Source organism: Cajanus cajan, chromosome 8, assembly GCF_000230855.2.
Source record: "Cajanus cajan strain Asha chromosome 8, NIPB_CcT2T_4, whole genome shotgun sequence".
Classification (NCBI taxonomy): domain Eukaryota; kingdom Viridiplantae; phylum Streptophyta; class Magnoliopsida; order Fabales; family Fabaceae; genus Cajanus; species Cajanus cajan.
Window position 1 is genome coordinate 21,786,347 of NC_138524.1, and position 19,820 is coordinate 21,806,166.

At 32.8% G+C, this 19,820-nt stretch overlaps 1 protein-coding gene across 1 annotated transcript; it reads right to left on the bottom strand.

Moving 5' to 3' along the window:
- Positions 1–396: 396 nt before the first annotated feature.
- Positions 397–18,633, bottom strand: LOC109817230 (ARM repeat superfamily protein). The gene is made up of 17 exons (XM_020382445.3): positions 18,467–18,633; positions 18,320–18,383; positions 17,472–17,580; positions 16,588–16,650; positions 15,313–15,416; positions 14,017–14,083; positions 13,831–13,902; positions 8,148–8,309; positions 7,109–7,182; positions 6,916–7,013; positions 6,366–6,473; positions 3,889–3,995; positions 2,737–2,874; positions 2,042–2,089; positions 1,326–1,440; positions 1,104–1,204; positions 397–681 (listed from the first exon to the last, which is right to left on the bottom strand). The coding sequence occupies exons 1-17, from the start codon at positions 18,519–18,521 to the stop codon at positions 595–597; spliced, it is 1,572 nt and encodes a 523-aa protein (XP_020238034.1). The 5' UTR covers positions 18,522–18,633; the 3' UTR covers positions 397–594.
- Positions 18,634–19,820: the final 1,187 nt, after the last annotated feature.

Here is a 19,820-nt window from a genome sequence, read left to right on the forward strand (position 1 = left end):
GAGTTTTAAGACAAGATGATTGTAAAAAAATAAAAAAAAATAATAAGAGAGAGAGAGATTTGAAAGTATATAATCCTACAAATTAGTGAGAGTGGATAGTATATGTTTATTACGGAGATTAAGTAATTTTAAAATTTATAAAGTGGGTGGTATGAATTAAGGGATAAAAGAGTCTAATAAAAATAAAAACCAAGAGATAATTACTTAAACATATATCTCATTTTTGAAAAATTCATAAGAGAGTTCCTACATAAATTAATTAGCTTGTGCATCAACTAATTTTAACTTAGAGAAAAGCATTTCATTTTTACTTCATACTTTTTTCTCCTATAAGAATTTCTAGAAAAGAAATATGTCAGTTCGTAGCCAAATAATGTTAACAGTTGAATAGAATCATTATTTGCTTGAGTTGAAAAAAGTCATTGAAATATAATCCACTCAAAATTATGACAAATATACTTATTCCATTAAGTTCCAACATTTGACTTTGAGCAAAAAGGATTTTGTTCTATGGTACTGCACATTGTATTAGAGGGGCAAGAAAAGAAAATATAACCCTATTACATGTATTTGCTGACCAGGCAGGTGTGTAAACTAAAATCTGTCAGCCGTCTCCACAATAGGTTGAACTTCAACCCTTTTTTTAACAAGATATGGACCCATTCCAATAGCTTCCTGCAACTGCATGCAAGATTACAAAATTATCACTTGAATATAATATACAGGTAAATGAGCATGCTGATGTTCTCCTCTTATTCTCTTTATATATATATATATATGGTTTGTTTCAAGTGAGAATTTATTGTTATTGTGAGAAATTAAAACTATGAATCTGAGTCATAAAACCACACATGAATAGTCAAGACTACTTAAATATGTCATGCACATTTTAATCTCGACTATTTAAATGTGATCTAATAGTCCATAATTCTATATTTATAGTCCTCAATCTCACAATAACAAGGGTTTTCACTTGATACACTAGACACACAAACACGAACACATATGGTATCTATATCTAGAAGGAGTGCATACAAAAAAGCCTGGAAAGGATACCAACAAATACACATGCACAAATATAGAGGAAAGATTTGGTATCTCACCTTTGCTGCTATTCCTGCAAAAGCAGGATCAGCAGAAACTCTACTAGACAATGTCAATGATCTTTGTATCGCCTTGCAGCAGTTATATCTAGCTTCCATACCTGAAATGCTCCAATTATGTTAAAATAGGAAAGTACAGTTGGAGCAAAGTGACAGGAAAACATATGGTATTGGTATGACTATTATAAGCATATTAACAGACATCTAGATCATATTACATACCTATTTTTGTGGTTTCAGTACTCGGGTTGGTCACTTTATCTATAATCTCTTGTTTTGAGCATATCTCCATCAAGCACCATGGTCGGGCAACCAATCCACTTATCGTTCTATAGCTCTGAAAATGTTGATTTTATTTTTGTAAATTTTTCATGGACAATTATATATATATATATATAGATAGATAGATAGATAGAGAGAGTATATAGAAGAGAACTCTTAGTTATTGTATGAAATAAGGATAATAAATATATATTATTAGATTATATTTAAACGATAATGATTATAACTTTCTTAAGTGGTCATGAGACCAGAAAATATAAATTTTAATCATTCATGAAAAGATTGTATAACTCAAATTTAGTAGCTCTCGCATTCTTAAAATGGGAATTGTTCTTATAGACACGTGCCCCTATATATAAACATAAGTGCTTCATTATTGATTGCTATGTTTCGGCTTTACAGCATACTGACATGTTACAGTTTAAGAAAAGCCTAGTATAAACAGATTCATCTCTAAGATTAATCAAATTATTTGGATTCAAAGACCTAAATGCAACATTGTTGAGTTTTGGAATTATTGAACTGACATTTCCATCCAACAAAATCACCTAGACAGGTTGACTTCTAAAGTATATGCACTGAGGAAATTATTTAAAAACTAAAGTGCATATAAGATCATAATACAAAAAGTTCATATTGATGTTTCAGTGTCTCACCGCTAGACGTATTTCTGAATCCTGCTGCAAAACAGACAGAAAAAGACCCTGAAAAGTGCATGAACTTGGTGAGATTGTAATATTTCAACATTTAATTAAAAAGCTATCATGCAAGACGACTAAACGAACATTGTAGCTTTGAGGATTTTTGGTTCTAAGAGGACTTTCTAAAATTTACTTACAGGCTGCTGCCTGAAAGTAACTGGTCAATAATATCTTTTATTTATGGAAGCAAAGATGTTCCGTCTAATTAGGAGGGGCACAATTACTATTTAATTAACAGTCATTTGGTAGGTAAGTTGCTATTAACATTTTTTGTCATGTGCATATTTCAAGATGGAATTTTCACATGGCTAATATGTATTTTAAATCACTTTCTGTATAGTGACACATAATGATAAGGATTGAAAGAAACAAAAGTAAGCATTCTTCAGTGAAAAAGTGTTAATACAAAAAATACACAGATATATACCATACTACTGATCAGTGTGGTCCTCTTTTATTTTGACACTTACAAAGGCAGTCATGATTAAGTTAGGACAAAGCTACAGCTTAGATAAAGCTTCATATATGTGTGTGTGTCTAGCCCCTTTAGTTCAAAGATTAAAGAGAAGCCAAACCATTATCATAAATAGAATTTAAAATAATTAACCAATAAAAAGAAGTTGAAACTGAAAAGAATGAAAAAAGGCAACCGATGGTGTCAACTTTGAGCTTCTGGATGCTGTTTCATATATTAGGCGTCGCAGGTTTTCTTCTGCTTCAGCATTCAGTATGATGTTACTCTCAGATCTGGTTTCTCCCGAGATATTTCCAAGAGCATGCAATGCAGCCTGTTATTTCCATTTAAGAAACCATGTATGTTATAACTTAGAAGACAATTTATTAGCATAATATAACACCATCCATGTAAAATGGAATCCCAACTTTATCTACAATCAAGAACAACTAAGAATTTATTCAAGTAATGCATCTTCTTTTGAACTGTACCTTCCAGAGGATACAAAAACAAAATTATATTACTGGACTCGTTACATCCTTGGAAATTACATGTCTTATGTTTTTCTCAACTTGAATGGTATGTCCTTCATAAGTATCGAAACACCTAGGGAATCCCCCCTTAAAAGCTAGCTGTCAAGGGGGGAGAATCAAAACACTAAGTATTCCACCAAGCATCCCATACTACTCGATTTGAGACTTAGGCACCCCATAATACCATAGCACCGCCCCTGGGAGCTGATATCCTAGCAACTGCTCTCTACAACGCTTTACTGGTCCGTTGGTCAGACCCTCTATAGGTAGCACTTTCTGAAACACAACCAACTAGCCCTAATATCAATTAACAAGAACCCAAACACTTGGGGATCCCTCCCTTAAAAGCTAGCTGTCAAGGGAGGAGAACCAAGCCACTTAAGTACTTCATCAAGCATCCCATACTACTCGATGTGGGACTTAGGCATCCAATAATACCCAGGTCCCTATAAGATGTTATAAGAAACAGGCTAGTTGAATGCTACATCAAATTGATGTCAAGGAGGCCAACAACAACAAGTTTCAATCACCTGGGAATGCCATGGATCCTTAAATAGATGCTACAGTCCTAGGGAACAACACTTTCAAGATTCAGAACATTACTACCAAATAACTGTTTGCAGCACATTGCATCAATGCCCCATAAATGCTGTTTCAGCTATTTTCAACTTCAACCTTGAGGACAATATGCTTCTTCAGGTCGCCTTAGCAAGAAATTGAGCACAACATACAATGGGATTACAGTATCAAATCACAATAGTTTAGTATACCTTAAAACACTTTGAAATGGAAAGAACAAGTATTGGTTCACTAACCAGCTGTTTACCATGTCCTTGTGGTCCTTGTCGATCAAAAGCGGCATATATAACATGTCTAGCAGCAGGCAATAAACCTGAGAGTAGTAATGTGGCTCCTTGGACAGCTATGATCACAAAAACCATAGATTAAAATTTCTCATATTATTAGGAATTTAGGATTAAATGGTCACTGTTGGATGCAACAAACAATTGTTATTGAAGTAGCATTGAAACAATAGGCGTTGATGAAGCATTGGAAATTTAGGATAATAGGAAACAGTTCCATTCCTATTTATTGTTCTGGTATATAAAAGATGTATCTCTTCTTTGATGTATATGAACACAGCCAACTGAGAAAAAACCACTCAAGCATTTCAGTATTTCACTCAAACCTTCTATCTTACTTTCCTAGATATTGATCAAATAAGGGAATCAATCCAAAGGTTTTTCCCAATGTCAATCAGCTTGAAGCAATGACAAATCTGTTTTAGGGGCCTTAGTGCACGTTGTATAAATATAAATTATATTTGCAATGTATCATTCCCATGCTTGAATGTGAGTGGTAGGTAAATACATAAAGCAAAATCTATTGAACAGTTACAAACATAAATGTCTCCTTATCTTTTCAATTTTGCAACCTACATCGTTGGTCAGATTCAGTTACTGACTGTCAAAAACTCAAAACCGAACCTGACCAACAATACCCACTTTTACTCGATTTTTTAATCCGATTAACCCATATGCCCACCTGAACTCACCAAAACAATCTTCTTTTGTTTTCTCTTCGGCTATTTTGGGTTTGGATTGGGTGTCAGGTTTTTCTCCAATCTCTTCATTGTGAAGTCACTTGGCATATTTAGGGTAAAGATAAGCATTTCCCAAGAGCCAGGCCAACCTAGTGAGGTAAGGGCAATAACTCAGAAGGATTGGTCGTAGTAAGCATTTTCCAACAATGAGTTTGTCCCAATGCTTTGAAGCATTTTCACTGCACGTGTTAAGGTTTCAGGCAGAGGATTGGAAGGATTTGTGGAAGTATGATCTGTTTACTGGTTTGTGATGCCTTTCATTTGAATGTAACAACAGAGAACTTTATCCATGCAAAACATGTGCAATAGGAATGTGTTCTTAGCTTCTCGTGAACTATTCACTGCTTGAGTAAAATTTAATTTTTCTTTATTTCTGCCTTTTGTATTGGCTCCAGAGGATTCCATATTCTCCATTGTTGTATTCAACTCTCTTCAATCAATATATTTTTCTTTTATTAATAGAAAAAGTCAATTAGATAGATCAATTTACAAGGACATATTTGTCTCTGAATTATGAAGAACTCCCTCATTTTGAATTCTAGCATAATACTACCTCCAGTCCTAATTGTAAGCAATATAAGACAAATTATCAAAACCAAGTAATAAATATGGTTACTTCTAATTTGTTCTATCATAAATTCAAGTTTTATTCCAAATATACCCTCTACTTTTAAGTGGTTGTTATATTTAACACTAATTATAAGTAAATGCATAAGAAATATAGTTAACAATAAATGAAAGGTATAAAAGAAATTTAACCTTGATTAACTTTAAAAACTAATGATTGTTACTTATAAATAAGGCTAAAAGAAAATTCAATTTGTTGCTTATAATTAGGACTTAAGGTAGTATATACTTGGTAGCATGATATCTTAAATTTTAATATCTGTAATTTTCTTAAAAAGAATGAGTCATGTTGGTTTAAAATTTAAAACAATGGAGATCTATGTAATTTGTCAAATCCCAGGGAGGTTATTGTAACTTCAAGTACAACAGAAATCTAGAAAAGATGGGAGGTAATCAACTTTCAAGGTAGACCACAGGCATAGCAGTTAATCAAGGGCAATAGCACCGGTGTACTGTTGCTATACTTTTTTTCCTTTTATATTACTTGCCTCTTCTTGTTATTAACTTCTGTATTTGGCTTAAAATTATGAATTTTATTTATTAATTATGAATGTGTCTTCAATTTTAAGTAATTTTTATAGGTTAAATTACTAAGTAGGTCCTTGATCTATTTGGGAATTTTCAAATAGGTCCCTGAGCTAAATTTTTTTTTAATTGGGTCCTTGATCATGTAATATTTTTTAATTGAGACCCTAGGGATATTAAATGTAATTTTCTGACGTTTCAAGCTGCTAACAATTAACCCCTAGGACCTACTTTTTTAGTGGAGGGGCCTAATTAAAAAAATGATTAGGTACCTATTTGAAAATTACCAAATAGTTCAGGGACCTACTTAGTAACTGAATCTTTTTTATATTTGATCATTTATATATATTTAATATAAATTATTTAATTTATACTTAAAAAATCATAACAGTGGTCATCCCACTATAGTGCTTTTGGGGTAGGCTACTCCACGTTATTCAAGATTGATAACTAAGAGCATAGGACCAATATAATTTAATCAACTAAAATTAGTTTTCCAAGAAGATACAAAAAAAAAATGTTAAAATACATACTTACATGATCCCATTTGACCCAATGATTCAAGTGCAGTTTCACATTCATCTCTATCTGAAGGTTCCAATGACTGAAGTCTACCGTCAATAGATGAAATAACAGCTATAACACCTGAATTTATCAATTTAAAAGTTCAACAAATATACATTAGTTAACAGTTTCAATCTCTTTCAAAAACAATTATTAAATTATGCAACAAATATGAGAAACACATGGACACTTTAAAAATGAAGAACAACCCCTGCAAGGAAACATCTTTCACAACAAGGACTTAATCAATTTGCAGCATATCCGTAGTTTCTAGTTCTTTAATAATAAGATTATGAAGCATATCGTGTGAAGTACATGGGCAATTGACAAATGAAATCAGCATTCAGCACAAACCAGCAAGAGACCCACTATATTTGCAATAAAACCTTGTTGCATTTAGATGTGCAGACAGATGGATTAGAGTATTTAAATTGTTATTCTGAAGATGTGATGTTGAAATCAATTTTCAGCATATTCCGACGAATATTAATCCAAAGAGAAAGGGATATACTGCAACACTTACAAGGTTCATCTGTGAAGGAGTATATAATGTCCTTGGACAGTAGCCTTCCAATTATCATCATTGCTCTTGATCTTAAAATTGATTCCATAGAATTGTTGCTAGCCTCAAGAAAAGGGATGTACTTATATCAGGAAAACATTATCCCAACATCCATAAGATGAATAAATATTCTTGAGAAGATAATAATGATTACCTAATTATTGATGAAAGCAATTGAAGGATGCTAGTCTTTGACAAAAATTCTGTACCATGTTCAATTTCTGCTAGCTGCATCCATTTGAGACACAAAGTGAGAATGTATATATGTGCATGTAATGTGAACTGGAGAAGTGCATAACAACTGATAGTTGCTAATGCAGAGTTCCTGAATTTGGCACGTGTTACATGTGTGATGAGATTATTCTTTTGAGTTTGGTTTATCTAAGGAATCTTTGTAGTTTATAAAATTCAGTTTGTGTCTGGAGGGAGCAGAGGAGGATGCTATCTTAAAAGAACCATGAGTGGAAACATTTTGGAACAAACACTTGAGTCTCCAATTACTAAGGGGGCGTTTGTTTTCAAGTAAGTTACTACTTTCTTGGGAATCACACTCCTAGGAATATTATTATTGGAATGTTATTCCTGAGAATATTTTAAAAGTTTAAATTAATTAAAATAAAAAAATGAGTGGAAAAAGTGGGTTAAAAATAACTTCCCACATTCCCATGCAAATACAACTTTCCCATCGTCCACCATGGGAATCAAAATGAAGTGAATCATGTTATGGCTACTTTCCTAGGAATAAATTATACGCAAGAATATTTTTTCAAAACTCTAAACAAACATGGGAATATAACATTTCCAACTCAATATTCCTGGGAATAAGTTTTTAATCCGTGAAACAAATACACTTTAAAAGGGTAATAGATTATGCCCCAATATCTATAAATTAACCACACACATTCTTATCTCTCCCAAAATGAATAATAAAAAAGATAGTTTAATCCGGAAAAACTCTTGACAGGCAATGAACACTAGTGTGATGTTTATTAACATGATTGTTAGGCTTAGTCCCATTAGTTCCATGTAAAACATTCATTATTCTGTTACTGAAAAAAACCAAAGTAAAGTGTTTGTTCTCTGGATACAAAGTTTATATTACAAAGTAACTAAGCATAGTGAACATGCACAAGCAGAAGGATTATTATGCATGATTAAAGTCTAGAATCAACAGGAAAGGAGAGATTAGTAACCTCATATAAAAGCTCCAAAACACTTAAAGTTACAAGGGTATCATCTGCATTTCTGATTTCTGCTTCCAACAATTTAAGTAGATTTGATCTGTAAATGGTAGATGCTGCTGACCTAGATACAGAAAAAAGCTTCACCACTAAAGCCAGTACACGAACTCGACCCTAAATAAAAAACAGTAAAAAAGTTACAGAAGCAAATTAAGTCAATTATGCACAAGGTGTGAAACAGAGCCCCACCCCACCCCCCTCCAAAAGAAAAAAAAATATATCAAAAAATTAAAATCAATGAAAGAATACATAGACCATGCATTTCAATTTAGTATTTTTTTTATAAATGGGGAACAAAAAATTATGCTCTTTATTGATTTTATTATATTCATGAATAAGTACTATAATGTTAGTCGTATGACTCTCTGAGGAGCATTAGCTCTGAGATTACAGGGATCATCCTTTGTTTTAGTTCTTCCTTTTCCAACCAATAATATTGTTGTGTTCTTTTATTATATCTGCTTTCTACCAAATGGTCCAACCTGCCAGATTGCCCAAGACAGAGTTAATGTTACCAGAGATGGAGATCAAGATGGCCAAAAAGGTGGAGCTGCCGGACTTTACATGAATGAACCCCATTGGGTGGATTGTTAGAAATGAGGTTCTTTATGGAACAAGAAAATCAGTCATATGATAAGCTTCAATGGGCATTCATGAGCGTGGAGGATGAAGCAATGATTTGGTTTTAGTCTTGGTGCCTAGAGGACCTTGATGCAGATTGGAGTCGTTTTCCACGCTATGATAAGAAGATTCAGAATCAGCTATGATTGCAGGAGTTTTAATAGTCTATCTATCTTGAAAGAAGATCAAAGAGAATTAGAATCACCCATTGAAATCTTTGAGCAATCAGTGGGGAGAAGTTGCAAGAGAATCAGAGAATGATCATGAATGAAAAAAGGTGCAACAACCAAATTCTAGGAGAAATGATGAAGAGTGACCAGAAGACGAAGTGCAGTGGCTATAGAATCAGTTATGGGACAGGAAAGAAGATGAAATCAGCAGGGAAAAAGCAAGAACAAGCTATTCCCTGAATGCTAGGAACAAATTGTACGATGGAGAGGACAAGGAGAGAAAAGATAAAAATAATCATCGAATACTGGGTTTGGGAGCTGGGCTGAACACAAATGAGTTACAATTGTTGATGTGGCTAGTTGGTTAGGGGAGGGAATGTACTTATAGGGAGGGTGGACAAAAAGAGGAAGGCATGAAGAATCTTTTCTGTTAGAACCTTGAGAGGTTGAGCAGGGGGAGAGAATCATATCTTCTCTGAGGAGCATTAGCTCTAGGATTATAGGGTCATATTGTGTTATAGTTCTTTTTCCAGTCAATAATTTTGCTTTGTTTTTTTTATTAATTAAATATGGTTCCAATCAGAAAATTATTTAATTGAAGAAACACTAGTTTAAAAGCTTTTAGATAGTTGAAGTATGGGGATTCTAGGTATAGAGAGATAAAAGGGAGAGAATTATTACTTGATAATAATTTGATACTACAATGTGATATGCTCATAAAACCTAGAGAACTAACCCTTATTTATATTAATCATAATCTTACCTAAATGGGACACAAATCATGAGATATACCATCCTAAGAGATGATGAGGATTGAGAAAACTAATCCTAAAGAATATTCCTAGAAATTTTCAAGATACTATTTGTATATTTTCATATATTCTCTAACAGACCAAGGACTTTGGAAAGTGTAAATACTTCTTCAATATTGAAGTTGCCGAGTCAAGAGATGGTTTTATTTCATGAAGGAAATATACATTGGATATGCTAAAAGAAACTGGTATGTCACATTGCAGGCTAGGCTAGTCTATATCCAAGTGTAACAGACCTGAATAATAATAAATAATCGGAGCAGGAAGAGCTATATATAGATCCGGAAAATAATAGGAGATTGATTGGGAAATTAAATTATCTCACCGTACACATTGGGTACTCGTCAGCACGTACCAAGCACACACTTAGAACATTTTTCAACAAAAAAAAAAAAAATTGGGTACTTAATTTGGGTACACATACTTTTTAGGTACGTATCAGACCCGTACCCAAATCCGAAAAATAAAACCTATATATGTCTAACAAAAAATTAAAAAAATTAAACCAAAAGATTGGTGGGTCATGTATGGTGTAGCAATTTCCAAACTTGAATATGTTGCATTTAAACTTCTCTCACAACCATCATCATCTTCTTGTCAGAGAAATTGGAACACATTCTTTTATCCATTCTATGAAAAGAAAGAGGCTCAATCCTAAAAGAGCTGAAGATTTAGTTTTTATACATACAATTTTTTGTCTTCCCTCAAAAAAGAGCAAGAGTTATGTAAAGGATCAATAAGGTTATCGATGGCGGATAACGGTCTATGGCGGCGAGGCCAAAAATCCTTTATAACTCTATGGCGGATGCCATGGCGGCCTATGGCGGACGTCATGGCAGACAAAAAAATAAAAATAAAAAAAATATTTATATATATTATATACAAAGAAAACAGCAAAATAATAAATAACAAGCAACAAAACTAAATTAAAACCAACATAATATCAACTTAAATACTTAAATATCATAAAAACAATACCATAATTCATCAAGTCTCATAACATAATTGATTAAATGTTGCTTTGCTCTTGTAATTCCCCCTTTCATGATTTTTTTACAATAATTGCATATAGTTTCATTGGTATCATTCTCTTTGGTAGGATGACAATGTTTCCATCCTATGTCTGTTCTCCTAACAAAGTTTGAGGATGTTTGACTTTGGCTTGGAATTGGATTGCTAGACATTGTCCTAAAAATAAGAAAAAGAATAATAAAATAGGCACTCAATGTTAGTTTAGAATTTAGAAGAAAATAGGAATTTAAATTGACCCAATTGGTAGAAGAATTGGGATTAAAAAAATTGTTGCTTGCTGCAGATGCAACAATGAATTCATTAACAAAGGACTCAAAGGAGTAGGAAAAATTAAAAGGAGGATTATAACTGAAAAAAAAAATGAAAAAAACAGGAGGATTAAAACTGAAAAAATAAAAGGAGGAGGAGGATTAAAACTGAAAAAATAAAAGTAGGAGGAAGATAAAAACTGAAAAAAAAAGTAGGATTAAAACTGAAAAAAAAAAACCTAGTTTCGCCAGAGTTGCTCGCCGGAGTAGCTCACCAGAGTACTGGGCCACCACGGTTCAGGTCGCCGGCCAGAAAGGGGACAAAGGGGCGGTGAACGAAGGTGATTAGGGGCGGTTTCAACTTCCGTAAGTGTTGTTGGCACTTCGTGGTTGCTGGCCGGAGTGTTGGGCTGCCGCGGTTCAGGTGGTCGGTGGCAAAGGTGACCGATGTGCAGTGATTGGAGTTGAATAAAGGTGATCGGAGATGTTTAGGGTTCACTCCTCTTCAAGTGCAGAAAGTCGCGACTATGAGGGAGAAGAGAGACGAGACGCGGAGACAAGCCAAAAACTTAGGACTCACTCCATTTGGGCCTGTTTCAAAGCCCAAAAATAGGTTTTTTTTTTAAAAAAAACCGTCATGACCGCCATGCCCGTCATAAACCTTCACGGCGCCATGACCATGGCGGGCGCCATATTGGAAATGGCGGAAACCGCCATAAACCTTCATATAACGGATGGCGAATGGCGGTTTAGGTTCAAACCGCGACGTTTTTTCCGTTATAACGGGGTTATAACGGATATTTGACAACATTAAGGATGAAAGCAAAATATGAGATATTGGTGGAGATGAATGGGATCCATTTAAGGGGGCTAACATTCTTGAAGTTGCTACAATTTCTCTGGATGAACCAAAGCTAGAAGTAGTTCTTTTCACAGATGATGGACAAGGAAACGATTAGATTGAAATTGTTAAAGTGTGATATAGTGTGATATATCACAATTAAAGTGTGATATCATAATTTAAATGTGATATTATAATCATGCTTTAGTTGTTATGATTTTATTGTTGATATTATTGATCAAGTGACAAGTGTCATGTTTATTTGTGAATCATTTTTATCATTTATACAATTTACTCAGGTTTATATAATTATATATATATATATATATATATATATATATATATTAAATAACATTAATGTACCCGTACCCTAGATTTTTGAAAAATCGCGTATCTCATACCACACCTGGTACCATACTCTTATCCGTGCAACACAGACTACTAAAATACCAATCTATTTTCATATGGGGAGTTATAAACCAGTTCATGCAATCTGCACATACTAGCATTGGGATACTATTGTTTGAATTTCAAGATATATTAAGTACGCAATGAATCAAGGTTTATTATCATGAGAAGAATGAAGATAAAATAAATACTCGTAATAAGATATTCTATAATGCAAATTAGGTAAGACCTTCAATTAATACACAATTTACCACAGGATACTGTATCTTTATTGGAAATAATTTTGTATCATGGAAAAGCAAGAAGAACTAAAGGAGAATGTAGTGGTTAAATCAAGTGTGGAAGCTGAATATAGAGCCATGACCATATATATTTGTGAGCTCATTAGGATAAACAACTACTTCAAGAATAAAAAATAAAAAATAAAAATAAATAAAAATTGGAAAGAATCAAACAAATAAAGTTGTGTTATGATAACCAAGAAACAACGCATAGCCTCCAATTTACTTTTACAAACAAAACTAAGCATATTGACATAGATTGTAACTTTTTATGAGAAAAAGCTCTTCCCAGGAAATCTTTAAAAAGTCCCTTAGGAGTCGTAGGACCATAGTTGATACATAGTCGGTACGCTTCAGTTCTTTATTTAAATTTAAAATATATTCTAATATATATATATATATATATATATACAAGTTAATATATTGCAAACAATTTTTTTATCTAACTAAAAATTTGTATAAACTATAAATAGAACTATGCATATATGTATAATATATTTTTCATTTATAACATATAACAACATCATATATACAGGTTACCACATCCTCCAGTGTGTGGGAAGTTGTGGCATAATGTGGGATGTTGAAAATTCAAAAAACAACAGAATGTGGGAAATTGTGGACCGAAACACAGAATGTTAAGGTGGGCAGTCGTGACAAACTTCAGATATTTGACAATCAAAGGTAATGCATTGGGAGTTCGGACGTCCCAGAACCATGAATTGGTATGCACCAACCAATTTGTGGTTCTCTCCTGCAACCAGTAAATTATCTGACTATGCATGAGACAATATATTTATTGTAGCAAGCTTAGTGCATATGATTTATGCCTCCAGCTTGGGGGTGGGAATGTCGAAAATGTTAATCGTACTTACAACAGCTTTATAAACAATAGGAATTTACGAAGTATTGGGAACATTAGGATATTAGAAAATAATCAAATTCTTCATTGTTCTTGTAAATACAAATTGTATTAATTTTCCCTGTTTAGAAATATCAATATGCTGAGTGCAAAACACCCAATTCACGTAAATGTCTGTTGAAATTTATTTTCAAATACAATAAAGCAAGAGTACATATCATTGCTTTTTGTGGAGGCAAAAGGTCTGATCATTCGCTCAAGCTCTCCCATGCATTCATGGTAAAGCCCTCAACATAGTTTATATGTTGATATATTCAATGAAAAATACAAATCTATGCATTAACAGATTGGTTACCATACCAGTGATGAACATTTTGATGCAAAAATCGCTAGGTCTGTACCACCCTCTTTGGCAGATGGAAAGATAATTTCCTACAATAGTAAAGCATGTCAGCCAGTATTCTTGAATGATAGGGTTTTAATTAATCTCATACCTTACATACAAGTTAAAGACAATTACGTGACTTTACAAAAGAATTTTATTACCATGCCTTCAGGAAAACCAGCTAACATTTTAATTGCATCCGTTGCCACAGCTGCCACTTGTTCATTGCTACATATGTGAGAAGATATGAAAATCAAATGATCTATTATAAGGGTGAACTATCAAAAACATTATACTTAACTTGTGAGCAAGCAACCAGATCTAACCAAAGAAATGTAAAATATAATGAAACAAGGAGTAATAATGGAATCCTCTGAAAAAGCAACCGTTTACCACTGTATAAAAAAGGTCCTTTACAGGAATCCTGATTTACTGCTTAATATTAAACTAGTCTCAACTCTCAACCCTGCTTAGAGAAATATTTTTAACCAGTAGATCCTGGCCTTACACCAAAACAGAAACTTGTACAGGAATTGTAGGGTTTCCTTTATCATACATAAAAACAGAGGAAGCCATGCTTAATGATACAAAGTATGTTAGGACCTCAGATGGATTTGGGTCCAAATAGGCAATTTGCACCTAAACTGCCCAATATGTGCTAGAAAGAATAGGAGGGGTGAGACTTGTGTGATGGGATTCTGTTATGAGGGAAATCAGGGGGAAGAGAGAGGGGTATCGGGTAGAATCAAATGGTTTGTCATGGGCAGAGAACTTGGGTTCCCTAAAGGAGATTAGTCTGTGGTAGTAGAGATATTCATTCCACTGTAATTCCTGTTTTCCAGAAATATTACAAACCATATTTTTCCATTATTGATCTGATTTATGTGTTAATTGCTACTGTGAGATTCTGGTTCATATCAAAGTACCAGCAAGCAAACCAGTAATAAATACAAATACTGGTACAGTTGACATCAATATGAAACTATGGAGATGTTTGCTACACTATCATTCTCATCCAAGCATCTATGATTCCTGGTTATCATTGATACCTAAAAAAGATGCTTGCGTTGGTTGTAGGTATAAATTACTTTTACTGCAGCAACTAAGTTCCTCATAGACATATGGTTACGTTGATTGAGATCCCAATTAAACTATAGATATGGCTAAATTAGAGCTTATAAAAGGCTTGGGCAATTCTCACCTCATCAACTAGTTTTTGGGGTTGAGTTAGGCGTAGCCCAAATCAAGGCATCCAAATACTAGAATGCCATCTTATACCTCCCAAATGTGGGGAACCAATATTCTCAAGTACAAATTTCCACTCATTTTTATAAATTACCAATAACATCCTTTCTTTCATAATTTCCAACTTTTACACAAAACAAGGAGATCTTAAACAGTGTCATCTTAAACAATTAGAAATTTAGAATAAGAAACTCATAATACTCTCTACTAACCCATTTATAAGGCAATCAAGCAAAAGAGGATATATGTTAGAGTCTTCAATTAGTCGAACAGCAACTTTGTAATCATTGTCAATATTCTCTAGAAGGCAAGTGACCTGCAAATTGATACCATATCACACAAAAATAATGTTGCTAAAAAAATGTACCACATAAGTAGTGATATGCATTGGTAAAAATAGCTAGCCAAAATTTATTTTCAGGTGTATAAATTCATATGTAATTATCAGACCATTTAAATCCCAATAGAAGAGCATATACAACTTTGACTAACTTCATTTAATAAGAAGCACCATAGAGTGGACTAGAATGAAAGGAATGATGAGACGGAAATATGAGAGTAAAATAATTGCGGTTACAGAAATACACACACATGATTGTTAAAGAAACTAACCTTACAATAAGTTGTAAACAAAGAATGAAATATGTGAACACTAAAAAGTTGCAATTGTCAAGGACAAATTCTCCCAAGAGTTTAGTGCATATCTAGGAAGTGTTTAATTCTCCAAAAATGACTAAACCAAACACACCAATTACGTGAAGGTTTGCAATTATTTTTATGTCTCTAAAACACCTTCCAAACAACAACACTTTGGGCTTGAACCACGGATAATGCCCAAACTCATCAGCCTGCAAAGATCGAATACCTGATTACATGGTCATAAAGGCTCCTGAATCTGATAACATCATGTCAAAAACTATGAGTCTGTTTGGATAAACTTCTCCAAAAACACTTATAAGAGAATAAAATTGGAAAGCAAAAATGAAATGAACTTCTCCAAAAGCTAAAATGAGTTTATGCTTAAGTTAAAAAATAAGTTTTATGAGAAGCTAATATGAGAGCTTTTATAAATTAGATTATGCATAAGCTAATTTTAACTTATTAGCTCATAGAGAAGCTAATTTTATCTTTTCTTCCTATTTTCTTTTCTTATAAGTACTTTTGGAAAAGTTTATCCACACAACCCAAAGTATCCTAAAAGCTTAAGCTATTATTATATTAAGTAAAGGTTCAAGATTGATTGTAGATCTCTACACAAGTGCACACATACTTAAGAACAGGCCACAGGCATCAGTGTCAAACCTCATAAAAATTATTTTTGACGAGTGACTAATATAATTTGCAAAGAATTATGTAAAGAAAAATTAAAGTACATTCCATTAAACATAAAATATTTGTTTTTATTGGAGGAGTGGAGGGTGATGAATCTCCATTGCGCATTCTACAGAAGGATTTAAATAAATTTGGCATAAAGTATAACCACATACTGTTTTGCAAGCTAAGGATCTGACTGCTTGAGAATCTGTCTGCAAACCAACTTGAACAAAAGGCTGAACCAAAACATTAATAGCAAAGCAATAAGAATAACTATTAAAATAATAAAATAATTTAATAGGAGAAATAATACATAACTTTATCTATGCAGAATGAAGACTGATGTTTGAACACAGAAAACATTTTAATGCCCCCTCTTAAATTAATTGATAAACTGCACAGATACAATATTTTAAGTACTTTGCTTGTCAGTTCTTCGTAGGTCTTACTTGTTAAGAGCACACTTCCGAACACTATCTATCAAGTCAAAACTTTTTCCACATGTTTTTACCCACTAATCCAAACTGCACCTTGGTCCAAGATCTATCTTATTTACTCTGTCTATTCTTTTTTAATGATTCAAATGCTGGTGGTTCCAAGATATTGAAGCATTATATGAAAACAGAAAACAATTATATTAAATTAAAAATAGAACTAATATCAATGCTTTAAAACGTAATGGAGGAAAAGACTTGGATCAGTGACACACTCTATGGGCTAGGAAACAAAGACAGGTAAAATAAACATTCACTTTCCCCATAGATATCATAACAATCAATTTAGTCATCATTGAGAGAGGAAAAACAAACTCTAATTCAATCAGGTTTTTTGGTGCATAAGAAACAAAGACAAATAAAAATTAAGTCATTTGTTACTAGCAAACTTCCGTGAATTTAGAAACGATTAAAAAAGCTTAGTCAACCAGAACTATAAGTAGATAGGTTTTTGGGAAAACAGAAAACTTTTAGTTTCACTTTCAGTGCAATGAGCAAGCCAGTTCAACTAACAACTAAAAAACAAAAATAGAATTAATTAGCCAAGGGAGTATATTACAAACCATATACTGTGGGATCAAAGAAGCGCCAAACTTCGTATTGAATAACCTATCAAGGCATGCAACTAGAGTACTTTCTAGGCCAGGCACATCAAATTGAGTCTGTAACGCACTGCAAAATTAAAGGAGAAAATCAAGGGTAAATTTCTCTAGAAGTATGTATAATGTCTTTGAATTAACACTGAACAAAACCTCAACCTAATTTCATGACTGAGAACTAAAAAAATTTCTACAACACTTCATACAATACAGGCATCCAAGGTTTTATTTAAAATGACCAGCAACCACAATTTTGGCCTTAACATCAAGGTTTTTAAGGTTTCCACAACCGCATGGCAACCACAATTGCAGCATCCACAGCGGCATCAAAAGCATTTGTCTCAAGTTTTTCACAATATCAAGTGTGGAAAAACTGCGACTGTGACACATGACCACAATTTAAAACCCTTCAGACATCATTAGGCATGAAGAATAGTTCTCTACTAATCAAGACAGGTTTGAAACAAAATCATTTTTTTTCAATTAGGTCAAAGAACAATGTAGCCAACAGATCAATGAGTTCAATAGTTTTACTCAAAATGCATTCATATCAAGTAATAACTAATAAAGAAGATACCAAATGCACTCAACTCAGAAACATGTCAAAACCTGAAGCTCCTCCAAAATTCAACACAAAGACCAAAATAACAAATATATAAACTTCCATTTCTTTCAGACAACACATTTTTTTTTTCAATAATTCTATGCATACACTCAAAACTGCCCCCATTTCAAACCACTAACCACTCCAATAAGCAACAACACACAAAACGAGGAAAAGGGTATCACAAAATGGAGGAAAAGAAGCGAACTTGATAATGAGCGGGAGAGGGAAGCGATTGAGAAAGTCCCTAGCGGAATCATCGCTTAGCAGCCCTGAAAGTGAAACAATGCGAGTCAAAAAGTGAAAAACGTAACAATCATAGAGAAGGGAAGTGAAGAATGGCGAAGTTAGCAACCTGGGTAGTTAGCAAAATCAGAAGCTGCTTCGAGGAGTTGAGTTGGATCGTCCATGCCGTCACTCGCACTGAGTCTGAAGCGGAAACCAGAAAGAAGAGCGAAGAAAAAGGAGAAGAAAAAAAGGGGGAAAAAAAACTACATACGTGGCAATAGGCGTTCTACGTGTAACGCAGGCACAAAAATGGACTCAGAAAAAAATAAATAAATTGTTTTAACCATAGTAGTATTAATTTTATTGCGTGGAGTGTACGTAAGAATCTCTTAAACGTGTTTTTACTCGCTCAAATCAGGATAAATTTATTTATTTCCTTCAAATTTAAAATTGATGTTATTAGTTTCATGCTTGTCTTAGTCATTCAAAGTAAGAAACTAAGAATGATAATGAAGAAACTAATTGAAAGATACTTTGAAATTTGATTAATATTTAGCTCATTGAAATGAGTTCATGATCTAAATGAATTCAACTTTCAAAAAAAAATGAACTCGTTCAACTCCATAGATAAATAAATGAACGCGAATTGAGTATAATTTAAATCGTTTAATTTATAAATACATATAAATATATAATTGGCATTTTATATAATTTCAACTTATTAGAATTTGAAGCAAAAAAATCTTATTATTATAAGTTAAATAATAATATAAGAAATGAACATTTTAAAATTTATAATTATGAATTAGATTTTTTTTTTAAATGAGATGATTTTTATTTATATAAATTTTGATTGTAATTTTGATTTTTTTTATTATCATATATTATAACTTAGTAAAGCTAGTAGGATAAATTCTAGTTTGTCCTTTTTTAAAAATGTAAACGATTTATTTCAAATTTATTAATAAATCAAAATTATGAAATGCATCAAATTCAAAAAAAAAATATTGACTCTAGACTCATGTGTTTTGATTAAACTAGTTGAATTAAGTTGTTCTCAAATTTGAATCAAATTGAGTTTGAATTAGAAAAATATTTATGTCAAATTTGAGTTAAGCCGTAAATTGAGTTCAATATTATTGAGATGGATTAAACCAAACTCCCTTCAATTCAATTCATTTCCAATCTTACTTCAAATTCCAATATTTACTGTGAGTTATCATCAATGCTTTGTATTTTATGTGATTAAATTAAGTGAATTTATTAAACTACTAAATTATATGATACGGACATAGATAAGCATATGTGGGTGTTAACTTATTAGGAGATAATGAAAATCCTTTTAAATTAGCACTATATAGTTGTTGTTATAAAAGAAAGAAAAAGTAGTGAAAAGAAACAAGACTTATAAAAGGAAGAAAAAGTAGAGAGAAGAAACAAGACAGTATAAGATGGAGAAAAGAATCTAACTGGTGTATTAT

Coding starts and splice junctions, on each gene's coding strand:
- LOC109817230 (XM_020382445.3), bottom strand. CDS start 18,521: ATGGACGATCCAACTCAACTCCTCGAAGCAGCTTCTGATTTTGCTAAC. Junction 2,875..3,888: donor AAGGACATGGTAAACAGCTG/GTTAGTGAACCA, acceptor TGGAAATAACAG/GCTGCATTGCATGCTCTTGG. Junction 1,441..2,041: donor ATTCAGAAATACGTCTAGCG/GTGAGACACTGA, acceptor CAACATTTTCAG/AGCTATAGAACGATAAGTGG.